Genomic DNA, 23,767 nt, shown 5'->3' with positions numbered 1-23,767 from the left:
TAGATTCAAAATTATATTCTTTTTTAAATTTAGTGATTTTCACATATATATTTATACATTGTGCAGAAAACAAGACCGTTTTTGTAGGATTTGAACTGCCAATTTCACACTCGTAGAGGTGCATCCAATAATTATTGCATTATAGGAGTCTTTGAGCATGGGTGCATGCACATATATTTAAGTAATTTTTTTAAAAAAATATAACATTATTATACATGGTTTAGGGAAAAGAGTATGAGTTCACGTGAACTCATACCCTAAGACTTAGATACGCCCCTGATTAAGGATTGACTATTACAAAATAAGAATTAGCGACTGATAAATTCTGTAGTTAAATAGAAAAACCTATCTCTAATCCTATTTAGAATGGATTAGTGATAGATTATTAAAAAATTATGTTAGCTACGAACTATTTATCGATAAATTAGAGATAAAGTTCGTAGCTAATTCTAATATTTTTGTAGCGACTCTTTTAATTAGGAAGTATCAAAATTTCTCAAGGGCCAAAGTTAACCACTGAATTTTTTTTTCTCTTTTTCTTTTTAAAGAGTTGTTTTTTGAAGTCAAAATGGGCAGGTGCTTCATCACTTTCAAATTTTTTATAAAAAAAATAAAAAATAATATCATAACTTGAAAGGTCAACTCGAACGTCAAGATAACGTCCGTTAAGTTTGACGGAGCATATTCTCTCCAAGTTCTCACTAGACTAGATTATGGGGATTTGGTGGGTATAATATATATACATCTACTACTGCTATTGGCCATCAATGTCACGTATTATGTGGCTGCCACCTTCATTTGGAGATATATCACATGTTATTATTAATTTATTGAAGGAAGTCTTGGCGTGATTGATAAAGTTATTGTCATGTGACTAGGAGGTTACAGATTCAAGCCGGGAAACAGCCTCTTACAGAAATACAGAGTAAGGCTGCGTACGAAAGATTCTTGTGATTCAGCACTTTCCCGAACCCCGCACATAATGGGAGCTTAGTATACCGAACTGCCCTCTCTATTATTAATTTATTATCATAATAAATCAACAAAATAATAACTATCTTTAAAGTATTGATTTAGGAGGGTTAATGGGGTTGGTGCTTTTAGGTCAAAAGTTTTACTAGTTGATGATAGGAATGGACTACATTTCTATTTAATTATTTTTTCTCTAATATGAAGATCGTTCTAGTTGTTCCCCTTATGCTCTTCATTCTTTTGTTTTTAGCCGTAGGTAGGGTTGGCAAACGGGCGGGTCGAGTCGGCCGGATATGGGTGCGTCAAAAATATGAAATGCAAAACGGATAAATTATTTGATGACCCATATTTAATACGGTTTTAAAAAACGAGTTAACTGACTGATAATATGATCACTTTTGGGAGAATTCTTTAGTCTCTCAAGCTTGAGAAACCCCCAATCTAAGGATTTACAAATATAAAAGTTAAATCCATTAGTTATTTATCGTTTACCTATTTTCTAAATGGATAATATGGTTCTTATCCATATTTAACCCGGTTTTAAAAAATTCATTATTCAACTCATTTTTAATGAATAATATGGGTGAATAATTATTTTCTTTTAATCATTTTGCTCCCACTACTTGTAGGTAATTTAAAATGTATTGCTTTGAATAGTTTAATTATCGTGCTTTGAATTTCATTATTCATTTAAAACCAAGAGTATAAGTATTTTTTCAGAGATAATTGTAATGTTTTTCCAAAATAATAGGACTTGTAATACTACATTAGTTATGCTAATTATTTGGATTACAAGCAACGTTGCAATTCGAGATTATAGACATATTCTTTTGTTATAAAGTCCAGCCTCTTAGATATCTAATCTTGCTCTTGAAATAGTAACATACAATTTTGCAAAAGAAAAGATTTCATTAGTCCAAGAAGACTACTGAGATTCAAAGTATTTATAAGTAGGCGTTTGGACATAAAAAATATGATTTTTGAAAAAATATTATATTTGGAGTAAGTTGAAAATTGATATTTGGAATTTGATATTATGTTTGGACATGCATTTCACTTGAAAAAATATTGCAGTTTTGTGAGTGAGGAAAAAAGACAGTTAAACCTTTCTATAACAACATCCCTATATAACAACACTTCACTATAAAAGCCAAGCTTTTTTCGGAACCAATTTTCATGTTATGTTATAATATATTCTCTGTAACAATACTTCGCTATAACATCCAAAAATATTCGGAACAAACGAGGTTGTTATAGAGAGGTTTGACTATATTTCTGATTTTTTTTTTAAAAAGAGGTCAAATCATATTTTTGAAAACTCATTTTCGAATTTTTTTCAAAAACTTATAAAATTTTATGAATAAACACATTTTTGACAAAAAATTTTATGGACAAAGGGGCCTTAAAAATGTTTGACCAAAAGATATCAAGACCTTTTTGATTAAAACAACTTATGATAATGATGAGGTCAATCTTAGTCAAGCACAATAAAATTTAAATCAAGTGATGGAAGGAGTAAGCAAGATGAATGATGTAACAAATATGTTGGAATCAAATAAATGCTCATAAATGTGAAGACTTAAATGCACAATCAATCTCAATGAATGCAATCGGTGTAGGGAAGGAATTTGGATCTTCTCTATTGTGCAATGATATCAATTTTATTGTGCAATCAATGAACAAGACTGCTTTCGTATGCACTCTCAGATGATTCTTTTACAAAGTGCTCTCTTGTCTTTTTTCACATGTCCCCCTTTTCTTTACCCACTCTTCCTATCTATAAGGGACAATTTCCCGAGAAACCCTAAAAGGTACAACATAGAGAATATTCGAAAGGCATATTCTTACTGTCTCCTACTAAGTCTTACACTATCGTGGACGTCATGCATTGACCGACCGCCCTTGGTCGTTGCCTTTCACCATGACGACCATTAGACAGTGCATCATGATAACCTCGTTCCTCGTCCTACCCGGTAATGATCGTGGTGGCCAAATTTGAACCCATACAGTTAGTCACTCGCTTGTTGAGGTCGCGGCTCTATGCGTCCTTGATAAGCGGACGTCGCCCATACCCGCGGAGAAATTTAGCTATTGGGTTATAAGGGTTTGACCAATAATGAAAGAGCGGTGCGCTTCATGGTATCCTAATTGGTGTAGCCTATCGGGAAATGACATCACTCCTACGTGCGTCATCATTACGCGTCTTCTCAAGGCAAGGACTAATTGCTTGCCTCTTTGGTTTTGGTGCCATTGGTAGCTTTCCGCTTCGATTCTGGCGCCATCCAACCCTATAAATAGGTGAATGTTTTGTTTTTTCAAGAACTTTTTAGCCATTTCCTCTCTAGTGTATGTATTGTCTTCTTTTGTCGTCTTTTCTAGTATCTTCAGCTTTGTTTTCATGATTCTTCCTCTTATCTCTTCTGCTCATCGTTCTTTGCTCTTTTTTTTATCAACATACCTTCTGCCATCGAGATTCCTAGAACACGTCGGTCACACGAAGAGATTTCTGACGCTACCCCGTTATCCATAGCACCTCCCTCTGGTGGTGAGGATATGGCAGTAAAGGAAGGGGACAACTTTCCCACCGTCGAGGATATACTACCGAGAAACCCTATGTCTCGGAATGATTTTCTTAAAGAACCTGTCCCTTCTCCTGCTCTGGTGGTTTCTGAGGCTGAGCAAGCTTACATAGATGACCTTCGATCTACGTACAATATTCCATCCCATGTCGAGATGGTTCCGGTTGCGAGGGATTTTGTGGATGTCCACATACCGAGATATTGTGATTTTTATGTATATCCCTTTGTGATCGGCCACTCCCTCCCTCTTCTTCCGTTAGCAGAGGAATTCTATCGGTTCTACGAGGTCTGCCTGGCACAACTATCTCCATATATGTACAAGATGTTTCTGGTATTGACGAAGTACGCGGAGTTGGCGGGGTGTGAAGTTGGCCTTCATCACCTTTTACATTTGTTTTCCCCTTGTTTTCACAGGGGCATTATAATAAACTTGAGGCATCGTGGGACCAGGGGGCTGGTGATCGGAACAGACGACCGGGCAAGACACAAATTTTGGCATAAATACTTCTTTGTTAGAACTGAGCATCTGGTGTCAGACCCCGCTGGATTCCTGGAACGGTGGAATCATAATTGAAGGTGTTGCTACTTGTAGTTTACTTTCGTTCTTTCCAACTTTGTACTTATTTGTAACTTTTCCGTGCAGCTGTGAGGCGTACACCTCGTCCCATCATCAGTATAGAGGATTGGGTAGCCCGTTTATTACCTTACGCGGTGGAGACTAGAGATTGGCCCGCATTTATGAAATGCTTTAGGCCGAAGGTTCCATCTGGTAAATGTTTTTCTCTGTTTTGACCTTTGGCTGTTTGCTGCCGTTTATTGATACGACTCCATGTGATGACAGGTCATAGGGCTTCCAGGAAGAAGGCCCCAGTCCCTGCTTTTCGCCAGGCCATCGCATCAGCGGGGATGCAATTTACCTTCGCTGAGTCCATCCGAGGGGGCCATGCTCAACCCGTATAGGCTAGGGACTCTTCCCGTGACATTGTTGTTCGGGATGAGATATCCTCCCGACCAGTCTATCACCTCGTGGATGAGCCCTCCAATGGGGATGAATCTCCGTTAAGAAAAAAGAGGAGGGTAGAACTCAGGAAGAAAGTTGCCATTGATGCTGGAAAAAGCAGAACTAGTGCGTCGGAGATGGCACTGGTGCCTGTTTTTATGGCAGACGCCATTTTGGTAAGAAGGTCCTCCCGGACCAAAAGAATATACCAAGGAGGGGGATTTATACGCTCTGTCGAGGGTGGCACATTATCTGCCATTGGGGGAGGCGTACACGCCGAAGGCGACGGTTTGGGTTCGGGTTCGGACGTCGACCCAGAAGATGTACGAGAGTTCTTGGAATGTCATACTTGTGTAGAAGTAAGGACGGAGGGTTCTGACCGACACATTGTCATCCCTGGAGAATACGACTTGTTGTCGAACTGTGAGCATGCAGCGTCGGTGCTTGCCCCTTTGTACGCTGCTTCTGAGAGTGCGACACTTAAGGCGATGAGTGATGCAGAGTTGTGACGGAGCATTTTCGGCATGGCTCTACGGTTAAATGCTTCTCTCTTTTCTTTTTGTTTTTGGATATGTTTTGTATTATTAGCCCATTCTTTGTTTTGACTTTGCTTTTCATACTAGACCATCATCATGGAGATCAAGTGTGAATGTAGGGACAGGCGGAGGATGACCGTTTTTGGGAAGATGACCACCAAATATCAGGAATACTGTACTAAACATCGTGCGTTGGCTGATCTCTTTACTCAGGATAGTGACTTTCAATTGTTCCATGACGGGCTTAAGCAGAAGGAGAATCAATTGGCGCAGAAGGCCGAAGAGCTGAGAGAGAGATATGAGGACCTGATAAAGGCTATCGCCCGTTGAAGTGAGCTTGAGGCGGCTCTTAAGGCCAAGGAAGATGAGCTTGAGTTGAGTAAAGGGGTGATTACTGACAATGCTGCCCTCCAGGTGAAGGTGGCCAACTTAATTGCTGAGCTCGATAGGAAGGTGGTAGAGGTCGCCGACCTTAAAGGTGAACTGAGTGCAAATGTTGATGGATTGGCTCATGCTGAAAGGGATAGGGCAACTACCATATCTGAGGCAACGGCTCTAGAAGACGCCTTTCGTGTTTGTAGATCAGAATGGGACAAGGAGGTGGAGACATCTGCGCTTAAGGTGGCAAGATTTGAGGGGCGTATTCGTGATCTGGAGGCGAAGTTGTCCACGTTAAACGAAAAATTGCTGCTTTGAAGGCGGAGGACGTGCGACAACAGTCGCATCCCTCTACAATCCATACTTCAGTCGACCCTGTCGTGCCTCGAGAATTATATGAGTTATGGGTTCATGGTGAATCCCAGCTTGACGTATATAAGTCTCTTCACGCTGATAGGAAAATATCTAAGGCAGAACTCTGAGAGGTGCGTATTAAAGCACGTTCCACTCGAGAGGCATATGGTTACAACCCCGGCACGCCTGGCGGAGACGATGTCAATTTTGACAATGCGAACAAGCTCGCCTCCGATTCTTGGTACAATGAGGAGTATGCCACAGGGGGTGATGTGGCGTAGGACTTGGTTGTATTTATTTTTGTTTTGCCATTTTTGTGGGGGAATCCTTGAGCCCTTTGTAAAAACTTTTGTAACATAGCAGCCGTAATGGAGCAGTTACTCTTTATTATGTACCTCTGAATTATTTTCTTGTTGTGTGTTTTGTGTTTGTTTATTTGGCGACGACCTTTGTCGTAGTCGTGCTATTTCGAGTTGTCGAAATGTTAACTCGTTGCACTTCGAGTGGTATCAAACTCTTTTCTTTAGTAACGGCCTTAGCCATAGGGATGTTACTTTCGAGCTAATGTTGAAGTATTATCCCGTCATGGTTCAAATGTTGTCGAATTCTTTTCTTTAGTAACGGCCTTAGCTATAAGGATGTCACTTTCGAGCTAATGTCGAAGTGTTATCCTTTCATGGTTCGAGTGTTGTCGAATTCTTTTCTTTAGTAACGGCCTTAGCCATAAGGATGTTACTTTCGAGCTAATGTCGAAGTGTTATCCCATCGTGATTCGAGTGATATCGAACTATTTTCTATGGCGATGGCCTTAGCCGTGGGGGTGTTTTTTCAACTTAATGTCGAAATGTTAATCCGTCGTGGTTCGAATGGTATTGAACTCTTTTCTATGGTGATGGCCTTAGCCGTGGGGTGTTATTTCAACTTAATGTCAAAATATTAATCCGTCGTGGTTCGAATGATATCGAACTTTTTTCTATGGCGATGGCCTTAGCCGTGGGGGTGTTATTTCAACTTAATGTCAAAATGTTAACCCGTCGTTTTTGCCGAAGGACGATGAAGGGTAACATGTTTTATTTTATTTGTTGGAGTGTCGTGTATGCTGGTTTCATTTATGCGTTGGAGATATATGTCGATTTCGTACATTTATTGAAGTAATTTCATTAATGTGATGGAGATACATGTCAATTTCGTACGTTCAATGGAGTAGTTTCCTTGTACCTAGTCCCTTTATTGATTGGCCTGGAGATGCTATCGGCAGGCTGGGCGATGAATTATACTTTGAACTTTGAGACATCCCCCTCGTCGCCTCGTTAAAAACCTCCCCAAGAAAACCCGATTGGGATAAAACCCGAGTAAGGGAAAACGAGTACGACTTAGGTAGCGTCATTTTCCAGAAGTTGAAATGTTTGAGGTGGGCGACATTCCAGTTATTTTGTAGTAGTTTTCCTTCCATTGTTTCTAATTGAAATGCTCATTTTCTTGTTGCTGTTGTGATTTTATATGGCCCGTCCCAGTTTGTTCCCAATTTTCCTTCACTTGGGTATTTTGTTGCTTGTGTTTTGACCTTGAGGACGTAGTCCCCGACTCTGAGTGTTCGTACTTTGGCCTTCTTGTTGTAGTACCTTTCTACTTGTTGTTTTTGGGCTATCAGTCTTACGTGAGGCAGATCCCTTCGTTCTTCCACCTCGTCCAGGTCCTATATTCTATTTTCGTCATTGTTCGGTCCACTCTCATTGGAGTATCTCAGGCTGGGTTCTCCGACCTTAATGGGTATAACGGTGTCGGTCTCGTAGATCAATGAATATGGCGTCTCACCTGTGCTTGTTTTTGGCGTGGTGCGGTAGGCCCATAACACCTCTGGCAGCAGTTTTGGCCATAGCCCTTTGGCGTCCTCGAGCTTTTTCTTTAGTATATTCAATATTTTTTTGTTGGAGGATTCTTCTTGACTGTTTCCGACAGGGTGATATGGCGTGGAGAGTATTCGCTTGATGTGCCATTTTTTGAAGAACTCGGTCGTCTTTTTCCCGATGAACTAAGGTCCATTGTCACAACTAATTTCTTTGGGGATGCCGAAGCGGCATATGATATTTTTCCAGATGAATGCGATGACTTCTTGTTCGTGTATTTGAGTGAACTCACCTCCTTCCACCCGTTTGGAAAAGTAATCAGTTAAAACCAAAAGGAAGCGTATCTTACCTCGCCCTGCTGGGAGGGGTCCGACAATATCCATTCCCCATTTTATAAATGGCCATGGAGAAGTGACGGAGTGTAGGAGTTCGCCCGTTTGGTATATCATAGGGGCATACTTCTGGTATTGCTCACATTTTTTGACGTAATCTGCGGCTTCTTTTTTCGTAGTGGGCTAGTAGTATCCTGCACGAATAAGACATCTGACGAGGGCTCGGTTGCTTGGATGGGGACCGCAGTGGCCCTCATGTACTTCTTCGAGCACATGCCTTGTTTGATTTGGTCCAAGGCATTTGGCCAAAGGGCCGCCAAACATCCTTTTGTAAAGGTCGCGGTTTATGAGGTTGTACCTGGCCGCTTGTATTCGAAGCTTTTTGTCTTCTTTTATGTCTTGTAGAAGTGTTCCCTCCTGCAAATATGTTATGATGCGGTTGCGCCAGTCCCAAGTTAAGTTTATAAAATGTACCTCGGCTTGGTCTATTGATTAGTGGAGGAGGGTGACCACGTTTTCCTTGGTGATATTTTTAGTTATTGTTGCCAGTTTGGCGAGACTGTCTACTTCGATGTTTTGCGACCAGGGTATCTGGTAGAGTCGGCATTCATCGAATTCTGGTAGTAGCTTATGGATTTCTGTCTGGTATTTCTGTAGTCTTTACTCCTTGATTTGGAAAGTCCCAGTAACTTGGTTTACAACGAGTTGAGAGTCGCAACGGAGGATGACTCGTCGTGCACCATACTTGAGGGCCAGTTTCAGTCCTGCAATTACGGCCTCATTGTTAGTCATTTTGGGACACAGTATGGATTGGCGAATCACTTCGCCTGTTGGGACTTCAAGTACGAGTCCGAATCCAGATCCTGACGCGTTGGATGCTCCGTTAGTGTAGAGGACCTAGAGGTCGGGTCGCCCAGGGGAGGGGAGAAGTGCCTCTTGCTCGACCTCAAATAGTATTTCTACACTGAAGTCGGAGACGAAGTCAATGAGTACTTGCGATTTTATCGCAGTTCGCGGTTGATATGTTATATCGTGCTCGCTCAATTCTGTGGCCCATTTGGCCGATCTACCCGACAGTTCGGTCTTGTGCAGAAAGCTCCTGAGGGGAAAAGTCATCACCACCTTTATGGGGTGGCACTGAAAATATGGTCTGAGCTTGCGTGAAGCTATGACCAACGCCAGAGCCAATTTTTCAAGGTGGGGATACCTCGTTTCGGTGTCAACTAAAGTTTTGTTGATATAGTAAATCAGAGATTGCGTACCTTTGTTTTCACGGACCAAAATTGCGCTTACAGCATCTTCGGAGATGGCAAGGTAGACAAGGAGGCATTCGCCTAGATCTGCCTTGGCGAGTAACGGTGGCAAGGACAAGTAGGTTTTCAGTTTTCTTAGGGCGTCGACACATTCTGAATTCCACTAGATCCCGTAATCTTTCTTTAGCATATTGAAAAATTTATGGCACATGTCTGATGACCGTGAAATGAACCTTGACAGGGCAACTATCCGACCTGTCAGCTTTTGTACCTATTTTTTGCTGGTGAATGTTTCTGGTATTCCCTCGATGGCCTTAATCTGATCTGGATTGACCTCGATGCCTCTTTGCGACACCAAGAAATCAAGGAATTTGCCCGAGGTTACGCCGAAGGCGCATTTTTCGGGGTTTAGTTTAATGTCATACCGCCTTAGTATGCCGAAGGCTTCCTTCAGGTGATCGATATGGTCTTCTTTCCTTTTCGACTTAACCAATATTTTGTCGATGTAGACCTCCAATATTTTACCAAGTTGATCTTTGAACATCTTGGTGACCAATCTTTGATATGTCGCCCCTGCATTCTTAAGTCCAAACGGCATGACCCTATAGCATTACATTCCCTGGTGAGTGATGAAAGTGGTTTTCTCCTGGTCCTCTTCCTCCATGAGGATCTGGTTATAACCCGAGTAGTCATCTAGGAAGCTTAGCAACTCGTGTCCCGCTGTTGCGTCGATTAGTTGGTCGATGTAGGGCAATGGAAAGGAGTCTTTTGGGCATGCCTTGTTTAGGTTTGTGAAATCTACACACATCCGCCACTTTCCATTTTTCTTCTTTACCATGACCACATTGGCCACCCACTGGGGATATTTTGACTCTCGGACGGAACCATTTGCGAGCAGCTTATCGACTTCTTCGTTGACGACTTCGTTGATTATGGCGTTGAACTTTCTCCTCATTTGTCGCACTGGTTCCAAGAGATTGTGCCCGATATAAGCCTTTTTTGTGTTGTCATTGTCGTCTAGTAGGACAGGATGAGGTCCTCTATTATCGACTCGGAGGCTCCCACGATGTCCGTATCCTTGATAACATTTGTCCGTATCTCGAGTTTGGTTCCCGACATCACTGATTGTTATTCTTCCACGCTCGGTCATTTTAGTTGTTGGGTATGTGCGCAATCTTGGGCGATATGATAGCATTCTAGTGTGGTGCGTTGTTTGCTCCGGATGCTGAATACCCCCCATGGATATTGGTTATCGGTTATCGATCATTATCAGTTCGATTATCGATTTACCCGATAAGATAACTCAATCTAGAGTTAAGCAAAAAATAAAAGACAATTCACCGGAGTTAAGCAAAAAAGAGAAGAATTCACATATAGCATACTAAAGACTTATGCTAGGAGTAACTAGTAAGGTCTATGAAGAATGAAGAATGAAGCAACCGAAGAGTGCTGTTGAGAAAGAATAGGAGAGAATGAACTGAAGCCCTATCATTTGTATATACTTAAGGATAAAGTCACAATTTTATTAATTCTTGTTGGGTTATCAGTTAACCCATTAACAAAATTGGCAAACCGAAGCCCGAATCGATAACCCAATAGTAAAAAAATTCTAAACCGTTATCGAACCGTTAACCCAATAACCCGATACCGATAACCTAATAAAAAATTAATAGTTTGGGTTATCGATTTTACCCGATATATGCCCAGCCCTAGATGTAGGGTTGATGCCTTTCTCGACTGAGACAGGGCCCTAACTGATCTCTTCGATCGTCGTTGTGATGATCTTTCCTTGTTTCAGCTTGAACTGATGTCAACCATTAGATCAGACCGTTGAGGTCGTCCTCGTCGGCTCTTACCTCGGCGCAGTAGGCGTTGTGGATTTCTTCCCAAGTGGTAGGAGGGTATTTTATGGGCCTGCTTAACAATTTTCTGGTCGCTCTCGACCCATTCCTATTTAACCCGTTCTAGAAGGCTGCTACCAACATTCCCTCTAACACATTTGGCAAGCTCATTCTCACCCTGTTAAACCGAGCTAAGAAGTCCCTAAGTCCCTCACCGAGCATCTGCTTGACGGCAAATATGTCGTTTACCCTGGCTTCCGCCTTTTTAGCTCCTACATGAGCGGTGACAAACTTGTCCGCCATTTCTTCGAACGTTGCTATTGACCGTGCTGGTAGTTGTGAGTACCAGGTTAGGGCTCTCCCTGTTAGGGTTTCGCTGAATTTTTTCAGTAGCACCGATGGTACCTGTTCTTTCTAAAGATCGTTGCCTTTTACGGCTGTAACGTAGTGGTTGATATGGTCTTCTAGGTCTGTAGTGTCATCATATATCTTCAGGTATGGTGGCATTTTGAAGGTTTATGAAATGGTGTGGGGGGTTGCTTCCTCATTGTATGGTTGCTCGATAAATCTACCAACATCCCGTTTGGGCAATAACTTTGGGGCGCCTGGTATTTTGTCGACCCTTTCTTGGTGCTCCTTCATCTGGTCACAGAGTGCCTTATTCTCATTTTCCATTTCCTCCATTTTCTTTAGAACGGCTGCGAGCATGTCATTACTTGCGTCAATAATAGTATTAGTGTTACCTGTGCGGGGGGCATCTTGTTCGTCAGCGATCGTCATGACATCTATGTGGGCAATGTCTTTGTTATCCCTTTGAGCGGGCTTATCAGGTATGTTGTTCAGAGTGCTTGTTAGCCACTCTTCCAGTAGTCTTTTTACTATCGGTGGCTCCTCTTCTGTTGTAGACGTGGAGGCTTCCTTCTCGCGCAAAGCATTTACGCTTTCACACGGAGGAGGTGAAGTGTCTCCCCTAGGTATGGTGTTTGGTGTCCCTTTTTCGTTATTTTCCCTGATGTCTTCGTTGATGGTGTTCAAGATGTTAGTTGTGACACCTGCAATTGCTTTTATCCTTGCAACTCATGTTCCTGCCATTGTTAGTTTTTGCAAAGCTAGGAAGAGGTGACTATCCCTTTCTATGATCTAGATGAAACTGAAATCTAAACTAAAAACCCCCACATATGGCGCCAAATTATTTGACCAAAAGATATCAAGACATTTTTGATTAAAACAACTGATGATAATGATGAGGTTAATCTTAGTCAAGCACAATAGAATCTAAATCAAGTGATGGAAGGAGTAAGCAAGATGAATGATGTAACAAATATGTTGGAATCAAATAAATACTCATAAATGTGAAGACTTAAATGCACAATCAATCTCAATGAATGCAATCGGTGCAGGGAAGGAATGAATATGAGATGATTGGAAAATTTTTGGATCTTCTCTATTGTGCAATGATATCAGCTTTTGTTGCGCAATCAATGAACAAGACTGCTTTCGTATGCACTCTCAGATGATTCTTTTACAAAGTGTTCTCTTGTCTTTTTTCTCATGTCCCCCTTTTCTTTACCCACTCTTCCTATTTATAAGGGATAATTTCCCGAGAAACCCTAAAAAGTACAACATAGAGAATATTCGAAAGGCATATTCTTACTGTCTCCTACTAAGTCTTACACTATCGTTGATGTCATGCATTGACCGACCGCCCTTGGTCGTTGCCTTTCACCACGACGACCATCAGACAGTGCATCATGATAATCTCATTCCTCGTCCTACCCGGTAATGGTCGTGGTGGCCAAATTTGAACCCATACAAAAGAGCCAACACATTCAATTTTTTACAGATCTGGACGTCAATTTTTCAATTTTTGAGAACAAAATTTACATGCTTAGAGCAATTATACTTTATAATTTTTCCAATTCAATTTAAGGACACAAATTGTCAAGGTAATGTGTAAGGGGACTAATAAGCCTTGAATTGCACCTACCACATAGCTGTGGACGTGGAACCTTAAAATCACAAAAACACAAGAGGCCCAAATTCTTTTACTCAATCGTTTCAAAGTTCATAGTGGGTTGACAAGCCTTTATCATATGTTTCAGTAGATATGAATGTGGGGGAGAGAGGCATTTTTTCATTGTTTTTTCAAATTTCCATATCTGACGAATAAATTATAAGAAAGTGCAGATTAGAGAAGTTGAATATGAAGATGAAAGTGCAGGATAGTGCAAAAAACTATCCTTTTCACTTTAGACTTAAAATTTCTTTCTGCTTCCGTAATTCAATTAGCTTAAGTCCATTATATACCGTCAAACATTTCTATAACAGTCTCGTTTGTTCCGATTATTGTTGGATGTTATAGCAAAGTGCTGTTATAAAGAACATATATTATTAAATAACATTAAAATTGGTTCCGAAAAAGCTTGGCTTTTATAATGAAGTGTTATTATATAGGTATATTCTTATAGAGAGGTTTGACTGTACATAATTTAATAGAAGCGGACCTACCCTTTAAATAGGAGGGTCACCGGTTCCTGATAATTTTGAAAAAAATATGTGTATATATTGTAATTGACACCCTAAGATTCAAATTTTAAGTAACTGCATTGGTCGATTTGGGAGCATAACTTGGCTTCTAGTACGCTGCTTGGGTTCGATTCCAGCTTTAGTATTTGCTCAAATTCTTATTCTACATTGTTCTTTGGGACAACATTGCTCGAAATAAAAGTTGGTAGATTATAATTGATTCAATAATGGGTTCACGAGTTTAACAAATCAGGATTGAATGGTGTGATAGGGTGGGGGTTGGAGTGACAATTTCAGAGTATCTAATCCAAATTAAAACAGAAAGGTAACAAAAGGGCGCCTGTAGCTCAGTGGATAGAGCGTCTGTTTCCTAAGCAGAAAGTCGTAGGTTCGACCCCTACCTGGCGCGTCTCATTATATATTTTTACAATTCAAAGAATTCCAGTTAAATCTCAAGAACAGATTGACATATTTGTGAATGCAATTTTAGACAGCGAATATTCATCAAAACGTAAAAACATTTTGCCATCATTGTCGCTCTGTGTATCTAAGTAGTCAATGTTGGATAAATCATCTGATTCAGACTCGAATGTTGACGATGTATCAGCACGATCACGCATCCAGTAAGTAATTCTATAATAATTACTCCATTTGACGGAAATTTTAGTACTTACTTTAAAATTTAGTTAACTAAAATCTCACATTCGTAAACTTCAAATTATGGCTTCTGCGCCCACTATATTGGTCAAAGTGGTGCACTTTAATTTTTGTCACTTGAAGAGCCATAGCGAGATAGAGAGATGGGGATTAAAGAACGATAGTAAATGACTTTAGAGATTGCATGTGTGGTCTAATATTATGTATATTTTAGGTGAAAATTCGTTCTTATGTTGTTCCTGTTTTAATCATTCTGATTCGGGTTGTACAAAGAAAATCGACAAACTGCACCAAACCGATAATCCGAGTCAAATCGGAAAAAAAAAAACAACTATGATTTGGTTTAATTTGGTTTGGTGTTAGAAAAAAAAAACCCCAACCATAATTGGTTTGGTTTGGTTTTAACTAAGAAAAGTCACACCGAAACCAAATCAACACGACATTACATGTATACAAGTTTTAAAAATATTTTATACATAAAAATAATTATTGTAATATAGTTTATAAATATAATTTAAACTCTTTAATAGTTCTCTCTTTTAATGTATTATTTTAAGCTTGGACTTAGAACTTTTGAATGGTATTATAGCCCATAAAAGTAGTTAGTAACTTAAATAAAGCCCAAAGCAAAATCAAATCAATATTAATGCTAACAAAAAAATTCAATTCAATACTAGAAATGACAATAGTATTGGATATTTATTTTTTTATTTTCGCATTGATTTAGATAGTGAAAATGCATAACTCACTTTTAATATTATTTAGTCATGTAATTAATACTTAGTACTTTTAAATTATGTTTATTTTTATTATTGCTTATTAATTAGCAATATTTATCTTATACGATTTTTTGTTGAGTATTTTAGTATAATTATGACTCATCTCACGTTATTTTGTATTATTTTTTTTGGGTAATATCTTATATAATTTTATCCTACTAGGACCTAAGAAATATTAGAGCACAAATTATAAATTTTATGCTATGAAGATTTTGTCGGAAAAAATCCGGAAAACCCGAGAAAAAACGTGATTGAAAAATCCGACTTTTGTTGGTTTGGTTTGGTTTATAAATTTAAAAATTCGAGAAAATTGGTTTGGTATGGTAATTGAAAAATCCGAACCAACCCGGCCTATATACACCCCTAATTCTTATAAAAGATGTCCCAATGTCGTAGTAATGAAGATTGATTTATGTACATTGTCTAACCAATGAATATGCTTATTATGCTGCTTGATCTACTTGGATATGGTCCTTTCACCAATATAAATTGCTTGTTCTTCGGGTGTTTAAAGAAATCAAAGCTTGCACAATGAGGGAATACACGTAGCTACTAAGGGGATTTAACAATTTATATATATAAATACAAAAAAAAATCTGTGTTTACCCAAGATTAATCTTGGCCTGGCTATCCCAAGATGTGGAATGCCTTTTATTTGACTTGACCTTCATCATCTTACTGTACTTTTGCTGAAAGGGGAGAATAACCCAATTTTAGGTGATTCTTTGCTTGAAAAGGCTCTATTTTGTGGTTTAATATTTCTCAATCTATTGCATTTGAATTGGCAACTGAACCATTGAACAAATATTGTTCACTTTTCCTACTGTTTTAATCCCCTTTCCCTTTTACAGAAGCTTCGTTTTTACTTATAAGAGTCTAGAGGAGCAAACCCCTCCGGCCTCTGCAAGAAAAATTAATATAAATACTAGAATTAATTCCGCTGTAGTTCCAATCAATAACATTTGAAGAATAAATTAGAATATCAGGAATAATATAAATATCTAGAGTCAATAGCGCCAGTATTCTTTAACTCGTTACCACCTAAAGGAAATGCTATTAAGCTAAAAAGCTTTTATAGAACTAAATTTTCAAAAGCTCACAGTATACGTTACTACACTAAACGCGAACGATGTCTGAAGAACATTAGTAGGTAATTTGCTGCCTGCCATCAGATCAAGTCATTGTATATGTTATATCGAAACGTGTAGCGTGACGAATTGCAAAAGACAACATCACACAAAACTGAATCTATATCAACTCTCTTCATAAGCAAAGTTGCACCACATGTCAATATCTCGGTTAAACACAAAGCATAACATACAAAACTTTTAACAAAGTTGATTATAAGATGAAATTGTCCAACTAAAAATCCCCAAGCCGTCTTAAGTCCCAGCTTTCCGCCTGCCAACACGAGCAACGAACCCAGCCTTGATAGGAGCAACTGATCTTCCAGAACCACACTGCAAGAAATTAAACAAGCAAAACCTATTAAAGAACAGAAATAAACAATTTAATTCTAATTTTTTCCCAAAGTTCAATCTTTCCCTATTACCCTTTTCAAACTTAAAAAAGATGAAGCAAGTGGGAGGAGAAAATTTCGAACAACTCTTGACAGGTGATCCTTTGGAAGTACAAAGCTATCATTTCCCTTCTCCTTTTTGAGGTAAAAAGGAGTAGTACAATTCTTCATCTCTTTCAGGTTAAAACGAGATATAGGAATACTAAAGCATTCTTGAGGTTGGCTATATGAATCCTCACTAAACCATGTTACTCCATATAAGCTCATCTCAGGCCAATATTATTAAATAAAAATAATAATATTCTTGAGGGTAGGTCAGATCTCACAAAATCTAAAGCATAAACAAATTCAATCAACAAAAGCAAACCCAATATAAATTCAGATAAGTGGCAGGCCTGAGATCTCTCATATTACTTAGGTGTATGATCTGAATATGATAAGGTCACGTTCCATCACAGGATGCCTAAGAAGTAGCCAAGAAGCACCAGGCACTTGCATCTGTGAAAGCCCAAAGAGGAACAGTTTCTACACTGTAAACATCCTGTATCCCATGATCTCGAAGGGAATAAAAAAGCTAAAACACCTAAACAATCATCTGCCACAGTCTATTTTCAAATTATCTGATGGAAGAAAAATTGAAGCAAAATTTACAAAGATATACTTTTATATTGACAAATGTAAGGTTGAATGCAAACAATAGACATATATCACGCCTTCTTAGAGAAAATACCTTCTCGCATCTGAGGAAGAATAGACGGTTCTCCTTAGAAAGGATAGTATCTGGACTTTTACATCCATTGCAGATGACATACTCATCTGAAAACAAAAGTAAGTTGCTGAGCGAAGGCTGTTATATTATAGTTCATAGGATGCGGAAGGGCATAATATAGCACCATTAATAAGGAAAATATAAGGAAGAAAGTCGTTTCTGAATAGCTGCATATAGATCACAGATTCGCAACAGGAACTTACTGACATATCGCCGGAGGATTCCTTCAAAATTCTTTGGAGCAAATCTTCCCTTGATGACCAATCTTTGCTGCCCATCAAGTGATCCACTAGTCCCCATTTCAGCCAGCAAGAAAGTCATAACATGCTCTGGCTGCCTATGCATCCTATAAATAGGAAACAATTATTCAAGCAGAGCAATGAGGGAAAGACAAATTATTCAAAAATAACTGGGAACCCAATGATACCTTCCATTATACAAGAATGACAATTCTTGGCCATGAAAGGTAGCAATGTAATAAATACAATTTATATGGTGAATATGATGGTCACTACTCGTCAATATCAAAGTACAATTAATTCCTAGCTGTGAGGAACTTTGCATGGTGCCAAAATGTGTACAAGTTCTAACTTACTAAAGCAAATTAGCATATGGTGCATGTCGTGAAAAACAAATAAAATATACACATCCATGATGGAGACCTACAACATTAAATCAAAAAGGAAGGTGTGGCGACACAAAATGATGCAAGTGTTACAAGGAAAGAGAACCATGTGAACGAAAGACTTACGTCTTGCAAAGATCCATGAAATTCACAAACACAGTTTTCTTTGTGCCTTCACGAAGAACTTGAGGAGGCCTCATAACTGTCCTACGCCTATCTCCAGCAAGTTCAGGATTATTCTCACGTAGAATGTTGAATACTCTGCCCAGAAGCTGCATAATCAAAAGTGAAAATCAATTGCCATTAACAAAAATCCTGAAAGCAAACCAGTTGTGTGCACCAGGATATGACAATCAGATCTATGACACTAGTGCCTTAATGCAAATCAAGCAGGCAACCTCTTCAGGAAGAAGTACAACAAGTACAGTCAACCACCCTCTTTGTCAATTTAATCCTAGTCCTAGCACAGATTCTTACATTAGAACCCATACAGATTTAAACTGCCCCTGAACTTAACATGTCTTAGCCTTCTTTTTTTTCTTTAATAAGGAAACATATCATAGCTTTATTTAGACCACTATGAGAAAGTTAACATAGGCATTAGATAAATCTAAGTATTCCCAAATATTTACCAACTTTTAAAAAACTTATGCTGACTTCGTTACACAAGGTTTTCAATCATATACTTGGAGTAGTGCTGTGAGGTTGGCAGGTATGCATGAAGTACCTACATTTTATCGGGGGCAATCTGTGTACTCTGAAAGTCTCTTAACAGGTATATGCAGTAATGCAGAAGAATACAAGAAAATGATAAAATACCTCCTCATATTCATAATCTCTATCTGTTCCCTCCCAAGGATATTGTTGCAGGACAATTTCTCCAGCAGCTTCATCATCTCCAAGGTGATCTAGAAGAAGAGGGCGGGTCATATCTCAAATATTACCACAACTAAACTCCAATCAAGCTGAATATGCAAGATCTCACCATCCACATCTTCGCCGACGCTTTCCTTCTCATCACTAAGGAGATCAGAGTGTGCCTGCACAATTTAAAATAGTTTCTTGCGTACATTGGATCTCAAGAATACTCAAAACGTCTTCTATCATTTAGTGAATTTCACTGAAACATTTTCAGGTCATAAAATTAAGCCTTTAACTATTTCTGTGGCACTTTAACCCTTAGTCAAATCTAATAATAAAACTGGCCATGTTTTGGTGTTCGGGGAGTATGAAATAGCTTTCTCTTGGGGTACAAATAACAAAGAAACCAAACAATTGGCTTTCGTTTCAACATCCGCAACTCTTCGAGCTTCCCTCAGTCATCCCTCCACTCCCATCTTCTTCCTCTATTCCCCCATCCTAATAAACATAATATCTTTTGGTCGCACCATTTAATCCTCTGGTGTTTCTTCCAGAAGGGGTTAGTGCCAGAAAATGAGATGAGGGTGCAAGGTATTCACTGATGAATCAATCAATTTTTTGCATGTGGGATTGAGCAAAACTAACCGGCTTCTTCTTCTTCTTTTTACCAGAAAACGTAGCCTCAAGGCCCTCAGAAACTGCATAGAAAACAATGAGAAATAAATCACATTCAAGGTTCACATTTTCCTCGGTAGTCTTTATCTTCGGAGAGTATGTGTGCACATGTGCGTTGGGGGTTATGGGAACGGGAAAGGTGGGCGGTTGATTTGAGGATTATGCTCTATCACCTCTCCTGGGATTATTGGGAAAAATTAGGTGAAACCATTTTTTACAATTCACCTACCAGATAAATTCTCAGTTTTCTCAGCCAAGCTATCAACAGAGTCATCTGCAGGATCTTGAATTACAACCTTCTTCTTTTTCTTCTTTTTTGTAGGATCAAAAGGTGCTATCTGCAAAGCATAGAAAGAGAGGAAAAGATAATGAAACCAAGGTAGCAATCAAACATACATAGGTTCAGTATGATCTCAACAACATATCAACATGAAGATGGATGTAAAATCAATTAAGTGCTTTTGTTGTATATGACAAATGACCAACACCAGATTTATCTCCAGTTTGATGACAACTCTGACTAAAACCTACTGAGGAAGCGATCGCTCCCTCCCCTGTGCCTATACAACAACAACAACAACAATCCCACAAGTGGGGGCTGGGGAGGGTAGTGTGTAGTGAGCCTTACCCCTACCGTGAGAAGGTAGAGGCTGTTTTCATAAACCCTTGGATCAAGGAAAGACGAAAAAGAAGCAATAAGTCTTTTAGAGTACAAGTCCTTGCTAGTAGGCCACAAGAAGAGCTCTTTAGAATCACAACCTCCTGTATTTTAATCTTTTAGATATATTTGCAATTAGATCAACCAACACAACTTAGGCTGCCAGTGGATTCTATAGTGTTACTCGTTCTCCCGCATGAAGGTGAGTTATTAACATTAGATTGTGTATTTAGTGATAACTATTGATGAAAAATATCTGATCGTTCAAAAAGGAAGAAAGAGGGGAGACAATTGTAATTGTTCTGATGCCGGTTAACTGCTAACATTGAATTGCCTATTTGTACTACGGACAGCCTGCAAGCATCTTTATCTGTTTAATAAAATTTGGCCACCACAATTTCCTTTAAGTATCTGCCATTACATTTGGTGGTTGACATGCACTTTGAACCAAGCATCAAAACCTACAACAATAGCAACAAACCCAGTTTAATCCCCTAAGTGGGGTCTGGGGAGGGTAGTGTGTACGCAGACCTTACCCCTACCCTACAAAGGTAGAGAGGTTGTTTCCGATCCAAGCATCAAAACCTAATGACAAATATTCCTTTTGGCATATCACATGAGAACGATTATTCCTGGATGAGCTTCGTTGCACCTCCCATTTTCAACATCGCTCTCCAGCCCTTCTACTGCCTCTAAAATGAAATATGAATAGGAAAGGTTTCTACAGTGCTACTTGTTATATTCCACTAGCAAAGAGAGGAAAGAAGCCCATCACAGGAAGCATTCCTCTTTTTCTACTTTTATTTTATATTCCGTTCAACCTTATTGCAGTTTGTTTCAGACCATAAAATCCTGTTTTTACAAAATTCTTTATTGATGTTCTTCTAACTTCCCTTACGCACATAGGTTACTACTAACAAAGAAATTTAAGATATCTAGGCCATGTCTCTTATATGTTCAACAAAACAGCTAAAACATCCTAGGCTTGACAAGAGGAATTCAAACAAAGATGTGAACAATGGACTTGTGAAGAAACTAAGCACTTTATCTTGATAAACAAATTTAACTCCGACACTGTAAAGTTTAACACTTCCGTTATTCTTTAATCATTTGTAAAAGGTACTTATCATCTTGTTAAGATTACTAATCAATGTCTATTATAGACAGTTTACCTATAACTTGGCTTTTTAAATAATATAAATACTCTTCACATAAAAACTAAACCAAAACCTTGATTAAGGCTTCTTACTTAATGTGCCTTTTCTTTTTTGCTAAAACCCTTTTTAAAGAGTATTCAAACAGCCTCTCCATAGATAACAAATTCTGCTCGGTGGGGATCTAAACACCTGAATTATTATTCTCAGAGTCAGATCATGCACAAACAAAGAGGCATTATCAAGACATGATGCAATGAGATAGCAAACAAAGAAAATTCCAAACAGTAACAACTGTAACGAGGAACATAGAAAGAGAAAAAGCTGGACTTACGTCAGCCACCTCCTCCTTCAATTCGTTCTGATTCTCTTCTTCAGCCATGACTGCACTAAGATCTAAACCAATACAAATCAACAAATCAGTTAACATATATCTAATTGGGAATAATAGCAAGCAGCTAAACTCTAAATCCCTATAACTAGCTTTTCTAGATGCTCAGAATTACATATATAACAAATTCAAACTATCACAATCCACCAAAAAGTGAAAACAATTCTTTTAACTTTTTTTAAATTAATTCACGCAAACAAGAAACATGAAATTATGTGAATATCCATAGGCACAAATTCAAAGCAAGTGAAGCATAGGAAACAAGCAGAAAATAAGTAGCTAGTAGCAATGCGAAGCAACAAGTTAGCGAACGTATATCTAATTGGGAGTAATAGCAGGCAGATAAACCCTAAATCCTTATAACTAGCTTTCCTAGATACTCAAAAGTACATATACACTAATTAAAACAATCGTAATCCTCAGAAACAATTGTGAATACAATTTTTGTAACAATCGCTCCAAAAATTTAACTTGTTTCAAATTAATCCACACAAAATATGTAAACGGAACATGAATTTAATGTGCTTTACCGCATACAAGCATTAATTCAAAGTAAGTGAACTGGAAAAAACAATAAGAAAAATAGATCAGAAGCTAACCTTTCAATCGAGTGATTCGTTTATCTTCGCAGCCGATGAAAATGCAAGTTTTTTTTTCTCTCGCTCTCTCTCGTTCTCTCTCTCTTGGATTTGGATTATATAACCCTTATTAGTTGGGCTACTTGCTTGGGCCGCTAGGCCGTTTTGAAAGGGCTTTTAACACTATTAGCCTGCGACTAAAATTAATTTCATCCGGTAGCCGAAAAAATATATATAATTTATATAATTTTTATATATAATATATAGAATATATATTATTTTAAGAACAGCTATATAATATCATTTTTCGGTTTTGAAATAATTGGTGAAACTTTCGACCTTGTGGTTGTTTCCAAAAAGGGGATTAACACAAAAAGAACTCTTTGAGGGCGAAGCACCCAAGAGTTGAGGTTTTGAAGTTTTATCTTTTCATAGGCAGAATTTTAAGTTTAATAAGTGTTGTCCTTCTATTATTTTATGGGTAAAATTTTTAATTTTTAATTTTGTGGCTCTGCTCATCAGAGGCGGATCCAGGATTTCAGAAGGATGGGTGCACCACTATCCGACCACCGTTTGATTTAGTTCTCTAAAACTTACTTTGGAGAACTATCAATAATAGCATCATTATTTATAGTTACAAGTACTAAAGCTCAATATATTAAAATTAAATAACTAATCAAAAAGAGAGTGGTAAATGAAAAAAGAGGAAACTTGAAATTGAAAAGATTCAAAATGATTTAAATTTTATTTTTTATAGTTTTTGAAACTCAATGATTGAACTAAAAAATAGAATGAAGAAAACACAGAAAAGAATCCAATAAAAATACAAATTTAATTCAAGGATATATCAAAGGGTGAACCCAAAAACATAAGAATTGCATGGGGAAAAAAGAAAAGAAAAGAAAGATAGGGCATGAAATTTGAACAGAACAGAAAAGAAAAGAACGAAAAAGAGAAATAGAATAGGAAAAGAAAAAAGGATAAGAGATGGAAAATATAGAAGCGAGATTTGAACACTAGACCTAGGGGTCAATGACGCATAAAGCTATCACTACACCAAATGCTCTTTTGACCATGGGTTCCCACGCGAAAAATTAAATACTTTATCCGAAAAATTAAATACCCATGCCCCTCCACGTGGATCCGCCTCTGCTGCTCATGAGACAAGTTGGGATTAAGAGGTAAAGACCGTCCCGAAAACAGAGTATGAGCAATTTACGCTAAATGCCTATGAAACCTAAATATATTACCATTTTTTACTTATTTTTAAAATAATTACAAAACATACCCGCCCCACTCAAACTTATTATCCGGTTGTCCACCATAACTCTAGTCCTTCAGTCACAAGAGACTCTTAAAGCCAAACTGACAAACTTTCCTAGTTATTCTTTGGTTAATCAACCAAACACAAAGTAACTTTTTTTTAAAATCTATTTTTTGCAAGACTGTTGGTTCCGGAAATAGCTAAACTTTTTTTATTTAT

At 38.4% G+C, this 23,767-nt stretch overlaps 1 protein-coding gene and 1 non-coding gene across 2 annotated transcripts; one reads left to right on the top strand and one right to left on the bottom strand.

Annotated features, from left to right (window-relative positions):
- Window positions 1-13,954: 13,954 nt before the first annotated feature.
- On the top strand, window positions 13,955-14,027 carry TRNAR-CCU (transfer RNA arginine (anticodon CCU)). Its single transcript has one exon. It is a non-coding gene; the product is annotated as a tRNA-Arg (tRNA).
- A 2,259-nt stretch (window positions 14,028-16,286) lies between these two features.
- On the bottom strand, window positions 16,287-22,405 carry LOC104244411 (eukaryotic translation initiation factor 2 subunit beta-like). Its single transcript, XM_009799822.1, has 10 exons — window positions 22,306-22,405; window positions 21,650-21,711; window positions 19,733-19,841; window positions 19,474-19,526; window positions 18,953-19,007; window positions 18,787-18,875; window positions 18,094-18,239; window positions 17,546-17,688; window positions 17,304-17,389; window positions 16,287-16,514 (listed from the first exon to the last, which is right to left on the bottom strand). The coding sequence occupies exons 2-10, from the start codon at window positions 21,695-21,697 to the stop codon at window positions 16,437-16,439; spliced, it is 807 nt and encodes a 268-aa protein (XP_009798124.1). The 5' UTR covers window positions 21,698-21,711; window positions 22,306-22,405; the 3' UTR covers window positions 16,287-16,436.
- Between the last annotated feature and the right edge of the window lie 1,362 nt (window positions 22,406-23,767).

Source organism: Nicotiana sylvestris, chromosome 6, assembly GCF_000393655.2.
Source record: "Nicotiana sylvestris chromosome 6, ASM39365v2, whole genome shotgun sequence".
Classification (NCBI taxonomy): domain Eukaryota; kingdom Viridiplantae; phylum Streptophyta; class Magnoliopsida; order Solanales; family Solanaceae; genus Nicotiana; species Nicotiana sylvestris.
Note: the sequence above shows the minus strand (reverse complement) of the source record. Positions and strands in the feature narration are given on the sequence as shown.

Bases quoted from the DNA above. Each gene is read 5' to 3' on its own strand.
- LOC104244411 (XM_009799822.1), bottom strand. From the start codon at position 21,697: ATGGCTGAAGAAGAGAATCAGAACGAATTGAAGGAGGAGGTGGCTGAC. The intron at 19,527-19,732 runs GTAGGTGAATTG...TTTTCTATGCAG, and splicing joins GAAAACTGAGAATTTATCTG to TTTCTGAGGGCCTTGAGGCT. The intron at 18,876-18,952 runs GTGAGATCTTGC...CTCTTCTTCTAG, and splicing joins CGTCGGCGAAGATGTGGATG to ATCACCTTGGAGATGATGAA.